The sequence below is a fragment of the Mustelus asterias genome, chromosome 10 (genome assembly GCF_964213995.1).
Source record: "Mustelus asterias chromosome 10, sMusAst1.hap1.1, whole genome shotgun sequence".
Taxonomy (NCBI): domain Eukaryota; kingdom Metazoa; phylum Chordata; class Chondrichthyes; order Carcharhiniformes; family Triakidae; genus Mustelus; species Mustelus asterias.
In genome coordinates this window covers 118,891,400-118,915,547 of record NC_135810.1, presented here as the reverse complement: position 1 = coordinate 118,915,547, position 24,148 = coordinate 118,891,400, and the positions used below count along the sequence as shown (strand labels likewise).

Here is a 24,148-nt window from a genome sequence, read left to right as displayed (position 1 = left end):
ATTATTGTCACATGCATTAGTATACAGTGAAAAGTATTGTTTCTTGCGCACTACACAGACAAAGCATGCTGTTCATAGAGAAGGAAAGGAGAGAGCGCAGAATGTAGTGTTACAGTCATAGCTAGGGTGTAGAGAAAGATCAACTTAATGCGAGGTAGGTCCATTCAAAAGTCTGACGGCCGCAGGGAAGAAGAAGAAGTGGGAATTTCTTTTACCTGGCAAGCATAACATCGCAACCAGCAGCGGGAGTGACCACCTTAAACGAAGCATTGCCGAAAGAAGATGTCCTTCTCCTCCTGAGCAACTTGTTGAGGTTGAAGATGCTGGTCCTCAGACGCGGAGGCACTGCGAGTGATCAGTCAGGGCGCTTGTAAAAGTCAGCTTTGTGGTCAGTCATTTCCTTCCAATAAAAAAATCAGTTAAAAAACAAGAATATACAAAAAAACTCTTAGTGATACTTGGTTGAGATTATTGATCAAAGAATAAAGAACAAAGAAAATTACAGCACAGGAACAGGCCCTTCGGCCCTCCAAGCCTGCACCGACCATGCTGCCCGACTTAACTAAAACCCCCTACCCTTCCGGGGACCATATCCCTCTAAAGAACAAAATTGGTTGAATGATTTTGAATAGGGAAGTAAGAAAGATATACATTAGTATTGTACACGTACATTTAATCACCCAAATATATGGTAATTATTCTCTATTACGTGGGTAATTTCTGCCTCCTGTAGTTACGGAAGATTGATTTATTGCTAGAAATCAGTATTCATTGTATACCGGCATCACATTCCGAGATGATTTATATTTATAACACTCAGTTTTTAATAATACTCCAACTGTTTCAATTGTTCAATCTAATGAGTGGCTTTAATAAAAAACAAAGAACAAAGAAATATACAGCACAGGAACAGGCCCTTCGGCCCTCCAAGCCTGTGCCGATCATGATGCCCTAACTAAACTAACAAAAACTTCTGCCCTTACTCGGTCCGTATCCCTCTACTCCCTCCCTATTCATTCACCCGTGCAGATGCCTCTTAAATGTTGCTAATGTGCCTGCTTCCACCACCTCCTCTGGCAGCGCGTTTCAGGCACCCATCACTCTCCGTGAAAAATGTCCCCCGCACATCTCCCTTAAACTTTACCCCTTTCACCTTGATCCTGTGCCCTCTTGTAATTGATGCTCCCACCCTGGGAAAAAGCCTCTGCCTATCTACCCTGTCTTTGCCTCTGATAATTTTGTAGACCTCTATCAGGTCTCTCCTCAGCCTCCATCTTTCCAATGAAAGCAATTCTAGTTTACTCAACCTCTCCTCAAAGCCAACAACCCCAAGACCAGGCAACACCCTGGTGAACCTTCTTTGCACTCCCTCCAAAGCTTCCACGTCCTTCTGGTAGTGTGGTGACCAGAACTGTACACAATTCTCCAAATGCGGCCTCACCAAGGTTTTATATAGCTGCAACTGTTGGTGGGTTTATTCAGTGGATGATACATGGCGCACGCAGAGGTACAAGGGGTACTTGGAGGACTGGAGCACTTGGTGCATCTGCACGTGTCGATGGTGTATTGGTGTATGGTGGCGTGCAGTAGAGTTGGAAGTTTAGTGCACGCCAACAACAAAGCTAACCTGGTTGGAAAGGATACAGCAGGATTTAAATAGATTACAGACTTGGGCAGAGAAATGGCAGATGGAGTTTAATCCGGACAAATGCAAAGTGATGCGTTTTGGAAGATCAAATTCAGGTGCGATTTGTACAGTAAATGGCAGAACCCTTAAGAGCATCGACGTACAGAAGGATCTGGGCATACAGGTCCACGGACTCTTGAAAGTGGCAACACAGGTAGGTAAGGTGGTCAAGAAGGCATACAGCATGCTTGCCTTCATTGGCTAGCGCATCGAGTATAAAGGTTGGCAAGTTATGTTACAGCTGTTTAAAACTTTATTTAGGCCGCATTTGGCATATTGTATGCATTTCTGGTTGCTACACTACCAGAAGGAATTGGGTGTTTTGGAGAGGATGCAAAGAAGGTTTACCAGGATGTTGATCTGGAAGGTTTTAGGTCTGAGGAGAAGTTGGATAAACTTGGATTGTTTTTACTGGAAAGATGGAGGCTGAGGGGTGACCTGATAGAAGTCTATAAAATTATGAGAGGCATAGATAGGGTGGATAATCAGAAGCTTTTTTCCCGGGATGGAAGGGTTGACTACAGGAGGGCAGAGGGTTAAGGTGAGATGTAGTAAGCTTAGGGGAGATGTGCGGGGGAAGTTTTTCACACAAAGGGTGGTGGGTGCCTGGAACACACTGCCAGAGGAGGTGGTGGAAGCAGACACGTTAGCAACGTTCAAGGTCTATCTTGATAGACACATGAGCGAGAAGTGAACAGAGGGATAGAAACCGTGTATTGGTGCAGGCTTGGTGGACCGAATGGCCTGTTCCTGTGCTGTATTGTTCTTTTTTCTTTGTTCGTGAGGTTCTGATGGGAGAGTTGGCGTTGGCATGGGTGGGATGGAGATGCCACAGGAGGGATGGAGGAATCAGACGGGATGGCAGCGAAAGGATGGAATGGCCTGTGAGGGAAGGGGTGGCATTGGTAGGTGACAAAGGAGGGGTAGAAGAGATGATGGAATTGGGTAAGTGGGGCAAAATGGCGGGGAACAATTATTTGATACAACTTACTTTTTATAAGCTATTCTTTGTGTGAGATGTGAAGAGTCACTATATTGAATGCAAGTTTTAGAAAAGCTTTCAGGCAAGTGGCAACGCAGGTGGAGAAGGTAGTCAAGAAGGCATACAGCATGCTTACCTTCATTGGCTGGGGCATTGAGTTTAAAAATTGGCAAGTCATGTTGCAGCTTTATAGAACCTTAGTTAGGCTGCATTTGGAATATAGTGTTCAATTCTGGTCGCCACACTACCAGAAGGATGTGGGGGGTTTGGAGAGGGTACAGAAAATATTTACTAGGATGTTGCCTGGTATGGAAGGCATTAGCTATAAGGAGAGGTTGGAGAAACTTGGTTTGTTCTCACTGGAACGACAGAGCTTGAGAGGGTGACCTGATAGAAGTCTACAAGATTATAAGGGGCATGGACAGAGTGGATAGTCAGAAGCTTTTTCCCAGGGTGGAAGAGTCAATTACTGGGGAGCATAGGTTTAAGGTGCGAGGGGTAAGGTTTAAAGGAGATGTATGAGGCACGTTTTTTATACAGAGGGTGGTGGATGCTTGGAACTCGCTGCCTGGGGAGGTGGTGGAAGCAGATACGATAGTGACTTTTAAGGGGCATCTGGACAAATACATGAATAGGATGGGAATAGAGGGATATGGTCCCCGGAAAGGTAGGGGTTTTAGTTCAGTCGGGCAGCATGGTCGGTGCAGGCTTGGAGGGCCGAAGGGCCTGTTCCTGTGCTGTAATTTTCTTTGTTCTTTGTTCATATAGAAATAATGCCTCAGTGTTGACTTTACAGAGGAAGAGGATGATAGCAGTTTAATCAGTGGCTTTCATCCTTTTTTCGATCAAGAAACTCAATATAGTGTGACATTCTGTGAAACTCCAACCCTCTCTTCCTCCTCCTCACTAACTGGTGGCACGGTGGCACAGTGGTTAGCACTGCTGCCTCACAGAGTCAGGGAGCTGGATTCGATTCCGGCCACGGGGGGGGGTCACTGTCTGTGTGGAGTTTGCATGTTCTCCCCGTGTCTGTGTGGGTTTCCTCCGGGTGCTCTGGTTTCCTCCCACAGTTCGAAAGACGTGCTGGTTAGGGTGCATTGACCCGAACAGGCACCGGAGTGTGGCAACTGGGGGATTTTCACAGTAACTTCATTGCAGTGTTAATATAAGCCTACTTGTGACATTAATAAATAAACTTTAAACTGTGTACATATTATAAAGCAAGAATGAAAATAAAGCAAAATACTATTGAGCAAACAAATCAGAGTGCGGTTTTTTAATGCTTACTTTCTGTTGAATGTAAGAACATAATCTCTTGAAAAATCAAAACATTTGGTACAATTTTCAAATAACTTAAAAATTGGAACCGTATTGGAATGCTATTGGAAGCCTGGGTTCCTGGGAACCCCAGTTAAACAATGCTGACCAGACCCCTCCACAGTTTCTGTGGAGTCTAACTCCAATGGACTATCCAAACTTAGACTCAAGGAAGGAACAGTTAGAAAGTTGCTCTGAAACTTGAATCCCAAACAAGAACCTTTCAATTGAACAAAGCTGGTAGTTCCAAAGCTGATGATAGATGCTGAAATTACAACAAGCAGATTTCAAGGAAACCTTGAGTGCTTTCAAGCACTCAAATGAGAAATCTGAGCGCTTGTTCCTTGAAGCAGCGACACGGTGGCATAGTGGTTAACACTGCTGCCTCACAGCGCCAGGGACCTGGGTTCGACTCTGGCCTTGGTTGACTATCTGTGTGGAGTTTGCACGTTGTCTGCGTGGGTTTCCTCCGGGTGCTCTGGTTTCCTCCCACAGTCTGAACGAAGATCTGTAGATTAGGGTTGATGGGTCATGCTAGATTTTCCCTTAGTGTCAGAGGGATGAGCAGGGAAAGTACGTGGGTTTACGGGGATAGGGCCTGGGTGGGATTGTGCTTGGTGCAGACTTGATGGGCTGAATAGCCACTGTAGGGATTTAATGATCCTCTGATTCAAGGAATAATATCGAGCCCACCTGATGTAAACTTGCCTTTTCAGCTCAGCCGAAAACAGTTCCCAAATATTCCATGACGATATACAGGTCACAGTAAGAAGTCTCGCAGCACCAGGTTAAAGTTCATCACCTGATGAAGGAGCAGTGCTCCAAAAGCTCTTCCAAATAAACCTGTTGGACTTTAACCTGGTGTTGTGAGACTTCTTACTGTGTTTACCCCAGTCCAACGCCGGCATCTCCACATCATGGATATACAAGTCACAAAATTTGTATTTACAATCCTCGACCTGCTTTTACACATGGACAGCTTTCCATAGCTTTCTACACTGTGGGAAGTTTAGATTCTGGTGGAAGTCTTTGCTGAAGGAACAACTGGAATTCTTGTATTCAAAACTGTTGCAGTAAAGATATGGGTTTAACCGCAGATGTTTTGCGGCTCTCTGTTAGCAGATAAATATTTATGTGCCTGTAACCTTGCTTTGTGAGGATCTTTCTTTTGAAGCAGCCAGCTGGTGGTAAAAACATTTTTCACCTTTTTCCCACAAAGGACTTGCTAAAACAAAACAAAATAGTTGGCCACAGCTGAAAGCCAGATGGAATGGAAGGTGCAATAAATATGGGGCCCTGATCATAATGGAGGAAACTGGCAGGTTGCTCAGAGTTGGCACAACTCCTGCACCTACCCAGTATTTTATAGAACGGTTAAAAGTTTAAGTTTTAAAGTTTATTTAATAGTGTCACAAGTAGGCTTACGTTAACACTACAATGAAGTTACTGTGAAAATCCCCTAGTCACCACACTCCCAGCGCCTTTTGGATACACTGAGGGAGAATTTAGCATGGCCAATGCACCCTAACCAGCACGTGTTTCGGACTATGGGAGGAAGCCGGAGCACCTGGAGGAAACCCATGCAGACATGGGGAGAACGTGCAGACTCCGCACAGACAGTGACTCAAGCCAGGAATCAAACCGGGTCCCTGGTGCTGTGAGGCAGCAGTGCTAACCACTGTGCCACCCATAACCGGGGTGAGGGGCATTGCAGGTGATGGCAGCCATGGGAATCATAGAATCCCTACAGTGCAGAAGGAGGCCATTCAGTCCATTGAGTCTGCACCGACAATAATCCCACCCCAGGCCCTATTCCCATAACCCCACACATTTACCCTGCTAATCCCCCTAACCTACACAGACAAGGGGAGAACGTGCAGACTCCACACAGACAGTGACCCAAGCTGGGAATTGAACCCGGGTCGGCTGGCGCTGTGAGGCAGCAGTGCTAACCACTGTGCCACCATGTCACTCACTCTCGCTCTGAAACCTTCAAACAAGTGAGCGGGAAAAGCAGGTAAAGCCCAGAGGAGGCACAAGATTTCCACTCCGGATTCTCCCGGCCACAGGGAACCTTGCAAATCTGTAAAGCATTAAAAAAATACTTCCTTTGAGTCTGTTCTGTCTCAGTCCTTATTACTACCAAACACCATTGTGTCCAAATTGAGTGTTATATTTGCTGGGGGCAGTTCATCATATTCCAACAACAACATATAAAACCATCGCAAAGATTACTCTAAGTCTTTGTAATTGTATATCTGTATGTTTTACTGGACTTGGTAGCCCATGGCTGAGTTAAAAGTGGGTAAAATTTTCCCGCCAGTCATTTCATTTCAATGCAGGTAGGCAGATAATCCTTTCATAATCACTTTGATTTTTATTTTGCAATCTCCGCTGCATGCTCTTTATTAGAACATTTCAACTGGCATTGATGGAACACGAGATAAGAGCAGCTAGGGCAAGTATGTAGGTTAATGTCCTTTGAGCGCACTCACGCTCTGAAAGCTTCAAAGGAGTGAGCAGGAAAAGAAGCAGAAAGTCATCGTTCTGACGTGGTTTCAACATGAAATCAAATCTCTCTTCAGTTTCCACACTCTGTGCTAGCTGGGCCATGCTGTGAGCAACTTGCCTATTGGGATTGTAGCGACTACACAGAATCAGGCCATTCGGCCCATCTGGGCCACGACAGTGTTTCTGCTCCACATGGACCTGCTTTCACATCACTCCCAACCTACTAGACAAGGCCCACCTTCCCTACAATAAATACCGCTGGAAATCTGGAATGAAAACAGAAAACTCTGGAAGGTCAGACAACCTCCTATTTCTTATGGTCTTATAATCTTAACCTTTTCTGTTCCAAGCCAAGATTGCCTTCTCTAGTTTCCTCACATACCTAGAGTATTTCATCCTTGGTCCCGTTATGGTAAATCTCCTCTGTAGGTGTAGGTGGGTATTAGCATGGATTGAAGATTTACTTAACAGGAAGAAAGAGTAGGCATAGATGGGTCATTTTCTGGTTGGCAAGATGTGCTGAGTGGTGTGCCACAGGGATCAGCTCTGGGCCTCAACTTTTTTACAATTTGTATTAATAGAGTCATAGAGGTTTACAGCATGGAAACAGGCCCTTCGGTCCAACTTGTCCATGCCACCCTTTTTTTTTTAAACCCCTAAGCTAATCCCAATTGCCTGCATTTGACCCATATCCCTCTATACCCATCTTACCCATGTAACTGTCTAAATGCTTTTTAAAAGACAAAATTGTACCCGCCTCTACTATACCTCTGGCAGCTTGTTCCAGCCACTCACTACCCTCTGTATGAAAAAAATAGTCCCTCTGTACCCTTTTGTATCTCTCCCCTCTCACATTAAATCTATGCCCTCTAGTTTTAGACTCCCCTACCTTGGGTAAAGATATTGACTCGGATGAAGGGACCCAAGGTATGGTAGCTAAGTTTGCCAATGACACAAGGAATGGTAGGAATGTAGGTTGTGAAGTGGACATGCGGAGGCAACAAAGGGATAGAGATAGGTTAAGCAAGTGGGCAAAAATCTAGCAACTGGAGTATAATGTGGGAAAATGTGAACTTGCCTACTTTAGCAGGAAGAATAGATAAGCAGAATATTATTTAAATGGAGGGAGATTGCAGAACTCTGGGTCCTGGGGGCTCCTGGTTCATGAATTACAAGAAACTTGTATGAAGGTACAAGTGATTAGAAATACCAATGGAATGTTGCTGTTTATTGCCAAGGGGCTGGAATATAACAGTAGGGATGTTTTACTACAGTGAGTGGGCAAAGGTCTGAGAAATGGGCTATAATGTGGGAAAATGTGAAATTGTTCATTTTGGCAGGAAGAATAAAAAATAAGTGTATTATCTGAATGGTAAGAGATTGCAGATCTCGGAGGTGTAGAGGGATCTGAATTTCATAGTGCATGAATCACAAAAGATGCAACAAATAATTAGTAAAGCTAATAGAAATGTTATCATTTATTGCAAGGGGAATTGAATGTGGAAGTAGGGAGGGAAGGTTATGTTAAATTTTTACAGGGCATTGGTGAGACCACATTTGAGGTTCTGTGTACATTACTGGTCATGATGTGGAGATGCCGGCATTGGACTGGGGTGAACACAGTAAGAAGTCTCACAACACCAGGTTAAAGTCCAACAGGTTTATTTGGTAGCAAATACCATAAGCTTTCGGAGCACTGGTCCTTCGTCAGATGGAGTGGAAATGTGCTCTCAAACAGGGCACAGACACAAAATCAAGTTGCAGAATACTGATTAGAATGCGAATCCCTAAAGCCAGCCAGGTCTTAAAGATACAGACAATGTGGGTGGAGGGAGCATTAAACACAGGTTAAAGAGATGTGTATTGTGTCTCCAGACAGGACAGCCAGTGAGATTCTGCAAGCCCAGGAGGAAAGCTGTGGGGGTTACTGATAGTGTGACATAAATCCAACATCCCGGTTTAGGCCGTCCTCATGTGTGCGGAACTTGGCTATCAGTTTCTGATAGCCACATCTCTTTAGCCTGTGTTTAATGCTCCCTCCACCACATTGTCTGTACCTTTAAGACCTGGCTGGCTGTAGGGATTCGCATTCTAATCAGTATTCTGTAACTTGATTTTGTGTCTGTGCCCTGTTTGAGAGCACATTTCCACTCCATCTGATGAAGGAGCAGTGCTCCGAAAGCTTATGGTATTTGCTACCAAATAAACCTGTTGGACTTTAACCTGGTGTTGTGAGACTTCTTACTGTGTACACTACTGGTCTCCATACTTAAGAAAGGGTTTAAATATATTGGAAGCAGTTCAGGGTAGATTTACCAGACTAATACCTGGAATGAGTAAGGTGTCTTATGAGGAAAAGTTATACAGGCTAGGCTTGTATCCCAAGAGTAAGAAATCATAGAAACCCGACAGTGCAGAAGGAGGCCATTCGGCCCATCGAGTCTGCACCGACCACAATCCCACCCAGGCCCTACCCCCACATATTTACGCGCTAATCCCACTAACCTACGCATCTCAGGACTCTAAGGGGCAATTTTTTTTTTTAACCTGGCCAATCAACCTAACCTGCACATCTTTGGACTGTGGGAGGAAACCGGAGCACCCGGAGGAAACCCACGCAGACACGAGGAGAATGTGCAAACTCCACACAGACAGTGACCCGAGCCGGGAATCGAACCCGGGACCCTGGAGCTGTGAAGCAGCAGTGCTAACCACTGTGCTACCGTGCCGCCCAGAGGTGACTGAATTGAACCATGTAAGATCCTGAGGGGTATTGACAGGGTAGATGTGGAGAGGATGTTTTGTCTTGTGGGAGAATTGAGAACTAGGGGTCACTGTTTAAAAAATAATTTGGCGGGGGTGCTGGGGGGAGGGGAGGGGGCATTCATTTAAGACAGAGATGAAGAGAAATATTTTCTCTCAGAGGGCGGTGAGTCTCCGGAACTTTCTTCCTCAAAAGACAGTGGAGGCAGAGCCTTCGAGTATTTTTAAGGCAGAGCTAGATAGATTTTTGATAAGCGAGGGGGCGAGAGGTTATCGTGGGTAAGTAGGAATGTGGGGTTGAGGTTGCAATCACATCAGCCATGACCTATTGGGTGGCAGAGCAGGCTCAAGGGGCCGATTGGCCTACTCCTAACTTGTATATCCGTATGTAACTGTTCCAAAGCCTTATCATCCTTCCTGAATGATGGAGTGCAGAATTGGACACATTCATTGTAAAGTATCCCAGACCTCTTTGTCCATAACCCAGCCACTCCTGGTTAAATTGGGGTTTAGAATCATAGAATCCTAGAGTACAGAAGGAGGCCATTCAGCCCATCGAGTCTACCGACCACAATCCCACCCAGGCCCTATTCCCATAACCCCACACATTTACCCTGCTAATCCCCCTGACACTAGGGTCAATTTAGCATGGCCAATCAACCTAACCCACACAACTTTGGACTGTGGGAGGAAACCGGAACACCCGGAGGAAACCCATGCAGACATGGGGAGAACGTGCAGACTCCACACAGCCAGTGACCCAAGCCGGGAATCGAACCTGTGTCCCTGGCGCTGTGAGGCAGCAGTGCTAACCACTGTGCCACCGTGCTGCCCTTACATGTAGTAGAGTTTATATCATAGAGACTGGGAAGATGGTGCTGAGCTAGTAATCCAGGTGAGTGCTCTGGGGAACAAGAACAACTCAGCCGGTCTGGGCAGCATCTGTACTGAGCAGAGTTAGTAGCTGGAGTCCACTTGGTTGTTCATCAGAACATGGCTCTGGGGACATGGGTTCAAATCCCAGCAAGGCAGCTGGTGCACTTTAAATTTAAATAATTAATTTTTAAAAAAATCTGGAAGGAAAGCCAGTCTCGGTAATAGTGACCATGAAATAATTAGTGATTGCTTTAACTTTCTCAAGGGCTATTTAACAAGTCATGCTAACTGACCTTACTACTAGTTGGTTCATTAAATAAGTCAGAAAAATCTAACAATCTTCAATCAGCAACCAATGTCTTTCATAGAATCCTTACAGTGCAGAAGGAGGCCATTCAGCCCATCGAGCCTGCACCAACAGCAATCCCACCCAGGTCCTATCCCCATAACCCTCTGTATTTACCTGATTCCCTTGACACTAAGGGGTAATTTAACGTGGCCAATCAACCTAACCTGCACATTTTCGGATTGTGGGAGGAAACCGGAGCCCCCGGAGGAAATCCACACGGGGAGAACGTGCAAACTCCACACAGACAGTCACCCAAGGCCTGAATTGAACCCGGGTCGCTGGCGCAGTGAGGCAGCAGTGCTAACCACTGTGCCACCGTGTCGCCCATAAATGCTGCCTATTGTCTTTTAAAAGGAAAATTAGCCAATAACATTTCTTTAAAATTTCTATGTAAAGCACATTCATTTGTCACCTTGGTTTCTTAGTCAAACATACACACCTAAAAATTGAACTGATAAATACATTTAAAAAATGCCTCATTCATATTCAAATGGTCAAATGATTCCTGGGATGGCAGGTCTGGCATATGAGGAGAGACTAAACCGTTTAGAATTACATTCACTGGCATTTAGAAGAGTGAGAGGGGATCTCATAGAAACGTATAAAATTCAAACAGGGCTAGACAGGGTAGATTCAGAAAGAATGTTCCCAATGGTGGGGGGAGTCCAGAACTAGGGGTCATAGTTTGAGGATAAGGGGTAAACCTTTTAGAACTGAGGTGAGGAGAAATTTCTTCACCCAGAGGGTGATGAATGTGTGGAATTCACTGCCACAGAAAGTAGTTGAGGCCAAAACGTTACCTGATTTCAAGAAGAAATTAGATATAGCTCCTGGGGTTAAAGGAATCAAGGTACTTGAGGGGAAGGGGGGAATCAGGATATTGAATTTGATGATCAGCCATGATCAAAATGAATGGCGGAGCAGGCTCGAAGGGCCGAATGGCCTACTCCTGCTTCTAGTTTATTTGTTTCTATGTAAACCCATCCATAAATTTGCCCCAATGGTGCTTTGGAACAAAGCAGTGCTTGTTCTGTTCAGAGGCCTAACTTGTGCTCAGGAAACGAAAGTTATATTCTTGTGCTTGCACCAGTTTTCTTGGCTTGTTGTTGTTTCTGTTTTGCCTTTCACACAATGCCCATGAACTACAGAGAGCTTGAAGGCCCAATTTCTGCCCGTGCTGAACTAGGCTCAATTATCCTGGCTGGGGTGCTTTACAGTTGTCCGTTAGATATGGACATATGATTGATTGGTCAGGAAATGAGAAGTAGGCCTCTCAATCCTGTCCGGCTGTCACGCTGGCCCAAAGCATCATGGTGAAACATCTCTTCTCTCCTCCCCACTTCCCACCACACGTAACATTGCTGGCATGAAACCTCCGAGTGATGGGATGGACCTTACCACAATGGTCAAACTACGACAGGTTTTTCAGCATTTGTACAGCAGCAGCGACTTTAATTAAGGTCAAATGTAGAGTCATCGAGGTTTACAGCATGGAAACAGGCCCTTCGGCCCAACTTGTCCATTCCGCCCTGTGTTTATATACTGTCTTTCATGGCTTCAGACTGTCCGAAAGCTCTGTTTAACTAAAGAGATACTTGAACGATAGTCGCTGTTGTAAGGCAGGGAAATACTCAATGATCAAACATTTCCTCCATTGGAACTGACTGTCACAGGAGTAGCTGAGAGCGGCATGGTGGCACAGTGGTTAGCACTGTTGCCTCACAGCACTAGGGACTTGGGTTCGATTCCCGGCTTGGGTCACTGTCTGTGTGGAGTTTGCACGTTCTCCTCGTGTCTGTGTGGGTTTCCTCCGGGTGCTCCGGTTTCCTCCCACAGTCTGAAAGATGTGCTGGTTAGGTGCATTGACCCGAACAGGCGCCGGACTGTGGCGACTAGGGGAATTTCACAGTAACTTCATTGCAGCGTTAATGTAAGCCTTACTTGTGATGAATAAATAATAAATAAACTTTAAAAGCCAATGGCAAAGATGCATTTAAGGAGAAACTCGATAAAGGCCTGAGGAAGAGAGGAATGGAGAGTGGCGATGGTAGATTTAGATGAGAAAAGATGGGAGGATTCTCAAATGGAGATTCATAGAATCTCTACAGTGCAGAAGGAGGCCATTCAGCCCATCGAGTCTGCACCTATCACAATCCCACCAAGGCCCTATCCCCATAACCCCACTTATTTACCCTACTAACCCCCTGACACTAAGGGGCAATTTAGCATGGCCAATACACCTAACCGGCATGTTTTTGGAGTGTAGGAGGAAACCGGAGCACCCGGAGGAAGCCAAGCAGACACAGGGAGAAGGTGCAGACTCCGCACAGACAGTGACCCAAGCCAGGAATTGAACCCGGGTCTCTTGTGCTGTGAGGCAGCAGCGCTAACCACTGTGTCACCATGCTGTGCAGCATAAACACTGGTCTTCTTCCTCAGCTGAATCTAACCCTCTATTCCCTTCATTCTCATATTCTTGTCCCCTATAATACATCTATACTATTTATCTCAGCCACTCCCTGTGCAAGTGAGTTCAATTTTCTCACCACTCTTTGGGTAAAGAAGTTTCTGCTGAATTCTCAGTGGATCTCTGGGTGACAATCTTATATTTATATTTTAGGATAGGGGATACCTAGTGGTATTATTGCTAGACTATTAATCCAGGAACTCAGCTAATGTTCTGGGGACCCGGGTTCGAATCCCGCCACAACAGATGGTGGAATTTGAATTCAATAAAAAAAATCTGGAATTAAGAATCTACTGATAACCATTGTCGATTGTTGGAAAAGCCCAGCTGGTTCACTAACGCCCTTAAGGGAAGGAAATCTGCTGTCCTTACATGGTCTGGCCTACATGTGACTCCAGAGCCATATGGATGGCAGATTTCCTTCTCTAAAGGACATTAGTGAACCAGATGGGTTTTTACAACAATTCATGGTATTTTCAGGATCATCATGACAAAGACTAGCTTTCAATTCCGTGGTGAGGTTTGAGTCCATGTCCCTGGAGCATTAGCCTGAACCTCTGGGTGTCTAGTCTAGTGACATTACCATGTTGCCCCTATTTGGCACAGTGGGCTGGATTTTACAGTCTCGCTCGGGCGAGACCGGAAGTTCCCGCCTGAGGTCAACGGAGATTCCCGTTGTTGGATCCTCGTCCATGCCGATTCTGTGACAAGCGGGGTGGTAGAATTCTGGCCAGTATGGCTGGCGTGGGGGGAATTTTCCTGTCCCGCCCGCCACGGGAATCATAGAAGGCTGGGAGCAGACCATGGGCCTGATTTTACCAAAACTTCGCGCCCGAATCCGAGCAGATCGCGCCTTTACCGACACCCGATTCGGGTGTGGGTCTGGCTCGCGCCCGAATCGGGCGGCCCGACGATTTAAATGCATTTGCCTGCATTTAAATCGACTTAATGAACCGCGCGCCCAACTCTACCGCCAAGTCCCACTTTACCGTCTTCTGGCTCGATCCGCGTCCGCGCTGTTACCGACCTGCAAAATAAAAGTCTGAAGTCGCCGCTGCAGCCTCCGAAGAGCGGGGTCAGAGACTGCAACGGCTCTCTGACCCAGGCCATCCTCAGGTCGGGGCGGGAGGGAGGTGGGAGGAGAACAGGGGGTGTGACGTCACATCCCCTGGGGAGGGGGGGGGGTGGGAGGGGGTGTGACATCTCATCCCCGGGGGGCGGGGTGGGAGGAGAGGGGGTGTGACGTCTCATCCTTTGGTCGGGGGGGGGTTCCGCTGCCTGTCTGTGGCTGATCCCTCCTGGCACCATCACTGGTTCACTACCAGCCACAGATTACTCTTCCCTGTAGGGCTAAGAGAGCGGGAGAGATGGCTGTGGCTGGTAGTGTCCCAGTGATGGTGTATCCCTTAACACTGTGGAATCGGCCACTGTGAAATCGGCCGGTTCTGCTTCATCTTCTTAGCGAGGAATCGCTTCATCCTGAAGGTCTCGTGGGATGGCATGGCCGCACGTCCACTCCGGGAGGAGGCATCGGCCGCAGACTGGCAGCGGACCCACCCCCCCCCGACCAGAGGATGAGACGTCACACCCCCTCTCCTCCTCACCGCAGGGGATGCTCGGTCACACCCGTACCCCCCCCCCCCCTCCCCCCCGACCAGAGGATGAACGTCAGAGAGCCGCTCTCCCCGCTTTCTGCTTTTTTTTTCGCGCCCGGGCACGCTGTCAGATTTTTTTCGAGCTGCGCACGCGCAGTTCAGAGCTCCGATCAGTCCTGGCAGCGCTAAGCCCCGCCCACGGCACGGATCGGGCTGGAGCTGGCAAAACGGGTATGGGCGCGCTGGAAAGAGGAGATTCCAGGCTCGGATCTATTTGACGCCCAGATTCGGCACTTAGACTCAAAATGGTAAAACTCCCCCCCCATGTGTTGACCTTGGGCGGGATTTTCCCGTTTTGCGGCCGGAAAATCCTGCTTGTGGGATTCGAAAAGCTTGATGAGGGGGGAACGGGGAGGGAGAGGGAGGAGGAAGGGGTGAAGGGGGGCAGGCGACAGCCAGGAACAACTTCCAGGTTCCCAACCCAAAATTCAGCCCAATGTTGGAGTCGGACATGGGAACTAAATTTCAGCCTAATCTGGAGGTCAACGGTTAGGAAACAAACATTACACATTCAGGAGTGTGGCAGTTGATGGCACAGAGGAGCGTAGACACTGAGTCTAATCTATTGTTAACCACAACATGCACTGTGATACGGATTCAATCAGATTAGCAGGAAGCTTCCTGTGAGTAGAGAGGCGTCAACAATAAGAGAAAAAAATCGGTTTTGTTCTGCAAAATATGACAATCACTTTGAAAACCTTTTTCTTCATTTCACCCATAGTTTCTCCCCTTTGCTTTCTGAATGGGCATGATGCAAGATCAGGGAGTGATTTGATAATCTGCTTTTATCCATGTTCTCAGAACTTCACAAAGAGTTGCACAACTGAGGAACTACCATAGAATCATAGAATCAATGGCACGGAGACAGGCCCTTCGGCCCAAATTGGTCCACGCCGACCAAAATGCCCGTCTCAACTAACCCCATTTGCCTGCATTTGGCCCATATCCCTCTAAACCTTTCCTATCCATGTATCTGTCCAAATGCCCTTTACATGTTGCCAATGTCCCTGCCTCAACCCCTTCCTCCGGCAGCTCATTCCACAAATGTACCACTGTTGGGCAGCACAGTGGTTAGCACTGCTGCCTCACAGCTCCAGGGGCCTGGGTTCGATTCCCGGTTTGGGTCACTGTCTGTGCGGAGTCTGCACATTCTCCCCGTGTCTGCGTGGGTTTCCTCCGGGTGCTCTGGTTTCCTCCCACAGTCTGAAAGACGTGCTGGCTAGGGTGCATTGGCCATGCTAAATTCTCCCTCAGTGTACCCGAACAGGTGCCGGAATGTGGCGACTAGGGGATTTTCACACTAACTTCATTGCAATGTTAATGTAAGCCTACTGGTGACACTAATAAATAAACTTTACTTTAAAACTTTACCCTCTGTGTAAAAAAGTTGCTCCTCAGGTTCCCATTAATTCTTTTTGCCCTTTTAACTTAAACCAATGTCCTATACCTTCTGAAAAGGAGTCAGTAATTGTTATGTAATAAAAGTGCTGACAGATTTTCACTCAACGCATAGCTTAGCAAAAATCTATTTTATGAACTGACCACTTTTTAAAAACTCTTTCACGGGATGTGGGTGTCGCTGGGTGGGCCGACATTGGTTGCCCATCCCTAATTGCCCCTTGAATTGAATGATTTGCTCGGCCATTTCAGAGGGCAGTTAAATGTCAACCACATTGCTATGGCTCTGGAGTCTGATGTAGGCCAGACCAGGTAAGGACAGCAGATTTCCTTCCCTAAAGGAGCATTAGTGAACCTTTCACAATAATCGATGATGGTTCTATGGTCACCATCACTGAGACTAGTTTTCAATTCCAGATTTATTAGTTCAATTTAAATTCTACCAGTGAGATTTGAACCCATGTTCCTCCCACATTTTAAAACTAGTACAAAAATGGAAAATGGTGGAAAATCTCAGCAGGTCTGACAGCATCAGGAGAGAGAATAGAGCCAACGTTTCAAGTCTGGATGACCCTTCGTCAGAGCTAAACTAGCTAAACTTAAAAACTAGTACTCCGGTTTATTGAACAAAGAACAAAGAACAATACAGCACAGGAACAGGCCCTTCGGCCCTCCAAGCCCGCGCCGCTCCCTGGTCCAAACTAGACCATTCTTTTGTATCCCTCCATTCCCACTCCGTTCATATGGCTATCTAGATAAGTCTTAAATGTTCCCAGTGTGTCCGCCTCCACTACCTTGCCTGGCAGCGCATTCCAGGCCCCCACCACCCTCTGTGTAAAATATGTCCTTCTGATATCTGTGTTAAACCTCCCCCCCTTCACCTTGAACCTATGACCCCTCGTGAACGTCACCACCGACCTGGGAAAAAGCTTCCCATCGTTCACCCTATCTATGCCTTTCATAATTTTATAAACCTCTATTAAGTCTCCCCTCATCCTCCGTCTTTCCAGGGAGAACAACCCCAGTTTACCCAATCTCTCCTCATAACTAAGCCCCTCCATACCAGGCAACATCCTGGTAAACCTCCTCTGTACTCTCTCCAAAGCCTCCACGTCCTTCTGGTAGTGTGGCGTCCAGAACTGGACGCAGTATTCCAAATGCGGCCGAACCAACGTTCTATACATCTGCAACATCAGACCCCAACTTTTATACTCTATGCCCCGTCCTATAAAGGCAAGCATGCCATATGCCTTATTCACCACCTTCTCCACCTGTGACGTCACCTTCAAGGATCTGTGGACTTGCACACCCAGGTCCCTCTGCGTATCTACACCCTTTATGGTTCTGCCATTTATCGTATAGCTCCTCCCTACATTATTTCTACCAAAATGCATCATTTCGCATTGATCAGGATTGAACTCCATCTGCCATTTCTTTGCCCAAATTTCCAGCCTATCTATATCCTTCTGTAGCTTCTGACAATGCTCCTCACTATCTGCAAGTCCTGCCAATTTTGTGTCGTCCGCAAACTTACTGATCACCCCAGTTACACCTTCTTCCAGATCGTTTATATAAATCACAAACAGCAGAGGTCCCAATACAGAGCCCTGCGGAACACCACTAGTCACAGGCCTCCAGCCGGAAAAAGACCCTTCCACTACCACCCTCTGTCTTCTGTGACCAAGATGTGGAGATGCCGGCGTTGGACTGGGGTAAGCACAGTAAGAAGTCTCACAACACCAGGTTAAAGTCCAACAGGTTTATTTGGTAGCAAATACCATAAGCTTTCGGAGCAATGCTCCTTTGTCAGATGGAGTGGTCTCTGTTCTCAAACAGGGCACAGACACAGAAATCAAATTACAGAATACTGATTAGAATGCAAATCTCTACAGCCAGCCAGGTCTTAAATGTACAGACAATGTGGGTGGAGGGAGCATTCAACACAGGTTAAAGAGATGTGTATTGTCTCCAGACAGTACAGCTTGTGAAATTGTGCAAGTCCAGGAGGCAAGCTGTGGGGGTTACTGATAATGTGACATAAATCCAACATCCCGGTTTAGATAGGTTTAGCATTGCTCCGAAAGCTTATGGTATTTGCTACCAAATAAACCTGTTGGACTTTAACCTGGTGTTGTGAGACTTCTTACTGTTCTGTGACCAAGCCAGTTCTCCACCCATCTAGCTACCTCCCCCTTTATCCCATGAGATCCAACCTTTTTTACCAGCCTACCATGAGGGACTTTGTCAAACGCTTTACTAAAGTCCATATAGACGACATCCACGGCCCTTCCCTCGTCAACCATTCTGGTCACTTCTTCAAAAAACTCCACCAGGCTAGTGAGGCATGACCTCCCTCTCACAAAACCATGCTGACTATCGTTAATGAGTTTATTCCTTTCTAAATGCGCATACATCCTATCTCTAAGAATCTTCTCCAACAACTTCCCCACCACGGACGTCAAGCTCACTGGCCTATAATTACCTGGGTTATCCTTCCTTCCCTTCTTAAATAATGGGACCACATTAGCTATCCTCCAATCCTCTGGGACTTCACCTGCGTCCAGTGACGAGACAAAGATTTGCGTCAGAGGCCCAGCGATTTCATCTCTCGTCTCCCTGAGCAGCCTTGGATAGATTCCATCAGGCCCTGGGGATTTGTCAGTCTTTATATTCTCTAACAAACCTAACACTTCCTCCCTTGTAATGGAGATTTTCTCCAACGGTTCAACACTCCCCTCCGAGACACTCCCAGTCAACATATCCCTCTCCTTTGTGAATACCGACGCAAAGTATTCATTTAGGATCTCCCCTACTTCTTTGGGCTCCAAGCATAATTCCCCACTTTTGTCCCTGAGAGGTCCGATTTTTTCCCTGACAACCCTTTTGTTCCTAACGTATGAATAAAATGCCTTGGGATTCTCCTTAATCCTGTCTGCCAAGGACATTTTGTGACCCCTTTTTGCCCTTCTAATTCCCCGTTTGAGTTCTTTCCTACTTTCTTTGTACTCCTCCAGAGCTCCCTCCGTTTTTAGCTGCCTGGACCTAACATACGCCTCTCTTTTCTTTTTGACCAGTCCCTCAATTTCCCTGGTTATCCACGGTTCTCGAATCCTACCCTTCTTATCCTTCTTTTTTACAGGCACATGCCTGTCCTGCAGCCCTAACAACTGTTCCTTAAAAGACTCCCACATGCCAGATGTGGATTTACCCTCAAACAGCCTCTCCCAATCAAGAGCTGCCAATTTCTGCCTAATTCCACTAAAGTTAGCCTTCCCCCAATCCAGCACCTTACCCTTGGGACACCACTCATCCTTTTCCATCACTATCCTAAAGCTAACAGAATTGTGGTCACTATTTGCCACATGTTCCCCTACCGAGACTTTGAAGACCTGACCGGGCTCATTCCCCAGTACTAGGTCCAGTATAGCCCCCTCTCTAGTCGGGCTATCTACATATTGTTCCAAAGAACCCTCCTGTACACATTTTACAAATTCTTCCCCATTCAGAGTCCCAGCTCTCAGCGATTTCCAGTCTATACCAGGGAAATTGAAGTCTCCCACTACAACAACCCTATTGGTGTTGCCTGAGGGCAGAATGTTGGCTGGGACCTCAGGAGGACTCTCTAACCTTCGATTACTGCAGTGGGTGTGACTTATATACACCTGAATGGGCAGCTGAAACATCGGGGATCAAGTTTGAACTAGCTAGATGGGTACAGAACTGGCTTGGCCATAGAAGTCATGATGTGGAGATGCTGGCGTTGGACTGGGGTAAACACAGTAAGAGTTTTAACAACACCAGGTTAAAGTCCAACAGGCTTATTTGGTAGCAAATGCCATTAGCTTTCGGAGCGCTGCTCCTTCGTCAGATGGAGTGGATATCTGCCTTAAATGCATGCATTTAAATCAACTTAACGAACGGCGTGCCCAACTCTACCACCAAATCCCACTTCACCGTCTTCTGGCCCGATCCGGATCCGCGCTTTTAACGACCTGGTAAATAAAAGTCTGAAGTTGTCGCTGCAGCTTCCGAAGAGCGGGCTCAGAGCCTGCAACGGCTCTCTGACCCAGGCCATCTTCTGGTTGGTGGGGGGGTGGGGGGGGGGGGGGGGGGGGGGTGGGGGGTGGTGCCAGGTTTGGACGAGGGGTGTGGGGGTGGGACCCAGATCATCCTCTGGTCGGGGGAGGTGTCCTCTGCCAGTCTGCGGCCGATCGGCGAGGAGGGAGGGGGCAGGGGGGTCTGCCGCCACTCTGCGGGCGATCCCTCCTCCCCACCAGAGGAATGAATCCCTCCTGCCGGAGTGGACGCGCGGCCATGCCATCCCACAAAACCTGCAGGATGAAGCGGTTCCTCGCTAAAAAGGTGAAGCAGAACCGGCTGATTCCACAGTGGATCCGCATGAAAACCGGCTGCAAGATCAGTACAAGTCCAAGAGGAGACACTGGAGAAGGACCAAGCTGGGCCTGTAAAGGGAGACACCATCACTGGTACACTACCAGCCACAGATTACACTTCCCTGCAGGGGCAAGAGAGCGGGAGAGATGGCTGTGGCTGGTAGTGTACCAGTTGTGGGTTCAAGTCCTATTTAGAGCATTGAGCACAGAATCTGATACCGATGGACTGCTGCACTGTTAGAGGTGCTACCATTAGAATGGTCAATACTGACAGTCGATCAGTCTTCCCTATCGGGTGGATCGTAAAAGAACCCATGGCACTAACTCTCTAACAGAGCGAGGGAGTTCACTGAAGATAAAAACAGGAAATGCTTAGCATGTTTAGTAGCAATTGTTGGAGGTTGTGTCTTTAGGGTAAGATATTAAACAAAGGCTCCATCTGCCAGTTTGGGTGGATGTAAAAGCTCCCATGTCATTATTTCAGGAGTTCTCCCAATTAATGTTGGGGAGGCGATGGCCTAATGGTGTTATTGCTAGACTATTAATTCAGAATCTCAGCCAATGTTCTGGGGACCCGGGTTCGAATCCTGCCATGGTGGAATTTCAATTTTTAAAAAAACTGGAATTAAGTATGTACTGATGGCCATGAAACCATTGTCGCTTGTTGGAAAAATCCCTCTGGTTCACTCATGTCCTTTAGGGAAGGAAATCTGCCGTCCTTACCTAGTCTGGCCTACATGTGACTCCAGAGCCACAGCAATGTGGTTGACTCTCGACTGCCCTCGGGCAACTAGGGATGGGCAATAAATGCTGGCAAGTCAGCGACGCCCATGTCCCATGAATGAATAATTAAAAAACCTCAATCAAAAACAGCTTATCTGGCCATTATCATGTGGCTGTTTGTGGGAATTTACTGTGTGATAATTGGCTGCCACCATTTTTGAATTACAACACTTCAAAAAGCACCTAATTGGCCGGAAAGCACTTTTTAGAAATTTGTTTATGGGATGTGGGTGCCGCTGGCTAGGCCTGCATTTGTTGTCCATTCCTAATTGCCCTGAATTGAATGGCTTGCTGGGCTATTTCAGAAGAATCAATCACACTTTTAGCTGCCCTTTGGTGGGTGATGTAATCCGATTGAATCCGTATCGTGGTGCATTAACAATAGATTACACTCAGCGTCTACGCTCCTCTGTGCCATCAACTGCCTCACTCCTGAATGTGTAATGTTTGTTTTCTAACCGTTGACCCTCAGATTAGGTTGAATTTTAATTCCCGTATCCGACCCCAACACTGGGCTGAATTTTGGGTTGGGAACCTGGAAGTTATTCCTGGCTGTCACCCACCCCCTTTTTACCCCTTTCCGCTCCCTCCCTCTCCCCATTCCCCCCTCACCAAGTGTGAATGAGGCACTCTCACGCTGTATTTATAAGTTAAATTTTTAGTTGCATATGTTGGACTAAAACACCAAAATGACAAAGGAATGAGCTTTAAGTCAAAATTTTAAAGGAATGTCATTGGTTACTTTTCCTTTTAGGAGACAATTGGCAACATTTTTGAAAGACATTGCTTGCTGATTGAAGATTGTTAGATTTCTCTTACGTATTTATGATGAAGGAGCAGTGCTCCGAAAGCTCGTGATTCCAAATAAACCTGTTGGGACTTTAACCTGGTGTTGTGAGACTTCTTACTGTGCCCACCCCAGTCCAACGCCGGCATCTCCACATCATTATTTATGAACCAACTAGTAGTGAGCCATTGAGTCTTCAGCACTGATGGACCCCTGAGTTGTCGCAGGGAAGTCATTCATCCATGAAGCTGGTGGCCAGCTTAGGTGACGTGGAGCTCTCCCCCCGCTTCTATTGGCTAAATGCTGGTGACTCCCCTAAAATGGAATTTAAGTGCGCCTTTAATGATACAAACTGGCTAACTGTCTCCTTAGAGGTTTATGGGGCAGGGGAGGGGGCAAGGGGGCCTATCCTCCAACTAACGCCCCCACCCCACCCACAAAACCACTGTTATGTCCAATAATTTAATAACTAGGGCGGCACGGTGGATAACACTACTGCCGAGGACCCGGGTTCAATTCCAGCCTTGGGTCGCTGCTTGTGTGGAGTTTGCATGTTCTCCCCGTGTCTGCATGGGTTTGCTCCGGTTTCCTCCCGCACTCCAAAGATGTGCGGGTTAGGTGGATTGGTCATGGTAAATTGCCCCTTAGTGTCCAAAAATAGATATAGTTTAGAGGGATTGGTGGGCTAAAATACGCGTGGTTATGAGGATAGGACCGATAGAGTCATAGAGGTTTACAGCATGGAAACAGGCCTTTCAGCCCAACTTATCCATGCCGCCCAGTTTTTACCACTAAGCTAATACCAATTGTCCGCATTTGGCCCATATCCCTCTATACCCATCTTACCCATGTAACTGTCTAAATGTTTTTTCAAAAGACAAAATTGTACCCACCTCTACTACTACCTCTGGCAGCTCGTTCCAGACACTCTACACCCTCTGTGTGCAGAAATTGCCCCTCTGGACCCCACTCCAACTGCTCCAGGTGGTAAAAAATTCCAAATTTCTTCAGAATGTGTAGTCCAATCAGTTACTGGCCTGTTCTCCCATCCTCTGCTGCTTTTCATTTCTGTCGCAAAGCTTCCCTCCTCGGATTCTCCCGCCCCCTCCCCCCACCACCTCATGCACTAACCCACATTTTCCTCCCTTTCCAAATGCTGACCGGCTTTCCAGCTCCTCCGATTTTTAATGGTAAAAGGCAGACTACCTACCTTGGATTATCCCAAAGCTGGATGCCCACTCAAACCCCCCCCCTCCACCGTCGTCGTGAAGGGGGTACCATCACCTCCAAGGGAAGGAAGACCCGCCAACCCCTACCCCTGTTAGGGGCAAACAAAGAACGGTCGATGAACGTGGCCTTGCCAGCGTCAGCCAAATCTCAAAAAAATAAAGAGCAGTCAGTCGCGGACTGCCGAAAGCCTCTGCACATTACCGTTGTTACTCAGCTTTTAACCGTACTTCAAAAAAAACAGGAATCTTAAAATGACTTGTGCGAAAGGGAAAATCTGATAAGATTACTTGTCTCGACGGCTGAGATCTGAAACTGATTTTATCAGCCTTGTCCTCCTCTTGAACTATGGTTTGGCACGGGGGGGGGGGCTGGGATGGTGAAACTTGACTGTTATTCTTTGGTGGCACGATGCAATTAAGGAGGTTTCAGAGGCTCATTGAAGCGATGTGCGGGCGGTGGGGGGAGAAGGAGAGAGGGACAGGGGCAAGTGAAGAAAACATAGCATTCAGATCCACATTGCGATGAGCTCGTTGTGTTGAGAAACCAGCGAAGGGTGACTAAAATCAAAGCGGAGAAATTGAATTCGGAGAGAAAATTGGGAATAGTAATGGGACTAAAGGCCGGCAATCCCCTGCGAGACTGAGCCTGCGGCCGGCAGTGAGGGGCCAAGGTCTCATAGAATCCCAGCAGTGCAGAAGGAGGCCATTCGGCCCATCGAGCCCGCACTGACTCCCTGAAAGATTTGATTTGATTTGATTTATTATTGTCACATGTATTAACATACAGTGAAAAGTATTGTTTCTTGTGCACTATACAGACAAAGCATACCGTTCATAGAGAAGGAAAGGAGCGAGTGCAGGATGTAGTGCTACAGTCATAGCTAGGGTGTAGAGAAAGATCAACTTAGTGCGAGGTAAGTCCATTCAAAAGCAGGGAAGAAGCTTTTCTT

The 24,148-nt window shown here is 47.0% G+C and overlaps 1 pseudogene and 1 gene segment (V, D, J or C); one reads left to right on the top strand and one right to left on the bottom strand.

The window, feature by feature from the left end:
* The window catches only part of LOC144499910 (Ig kappa chain V-III region MOPC 321-like), a 46,736-nt gene extending 23,337 nt beyond the window's left edge, over positions 1–23,399 (bottom strand). The window contains 2 exon segments of the V gene segment in view: positions 216–400; positions 23,180–23,399. Coding sequence covers positions 216–270 — 55 coding nt within the window.
* On the top strand, positions 20,320–20,474 carry LOC144500105 (large ribosomal subunit protein eL39-like; annotated as a pseudogene).
* Positions 23,400–24,148: the final 749 nt, after the last annotated feature.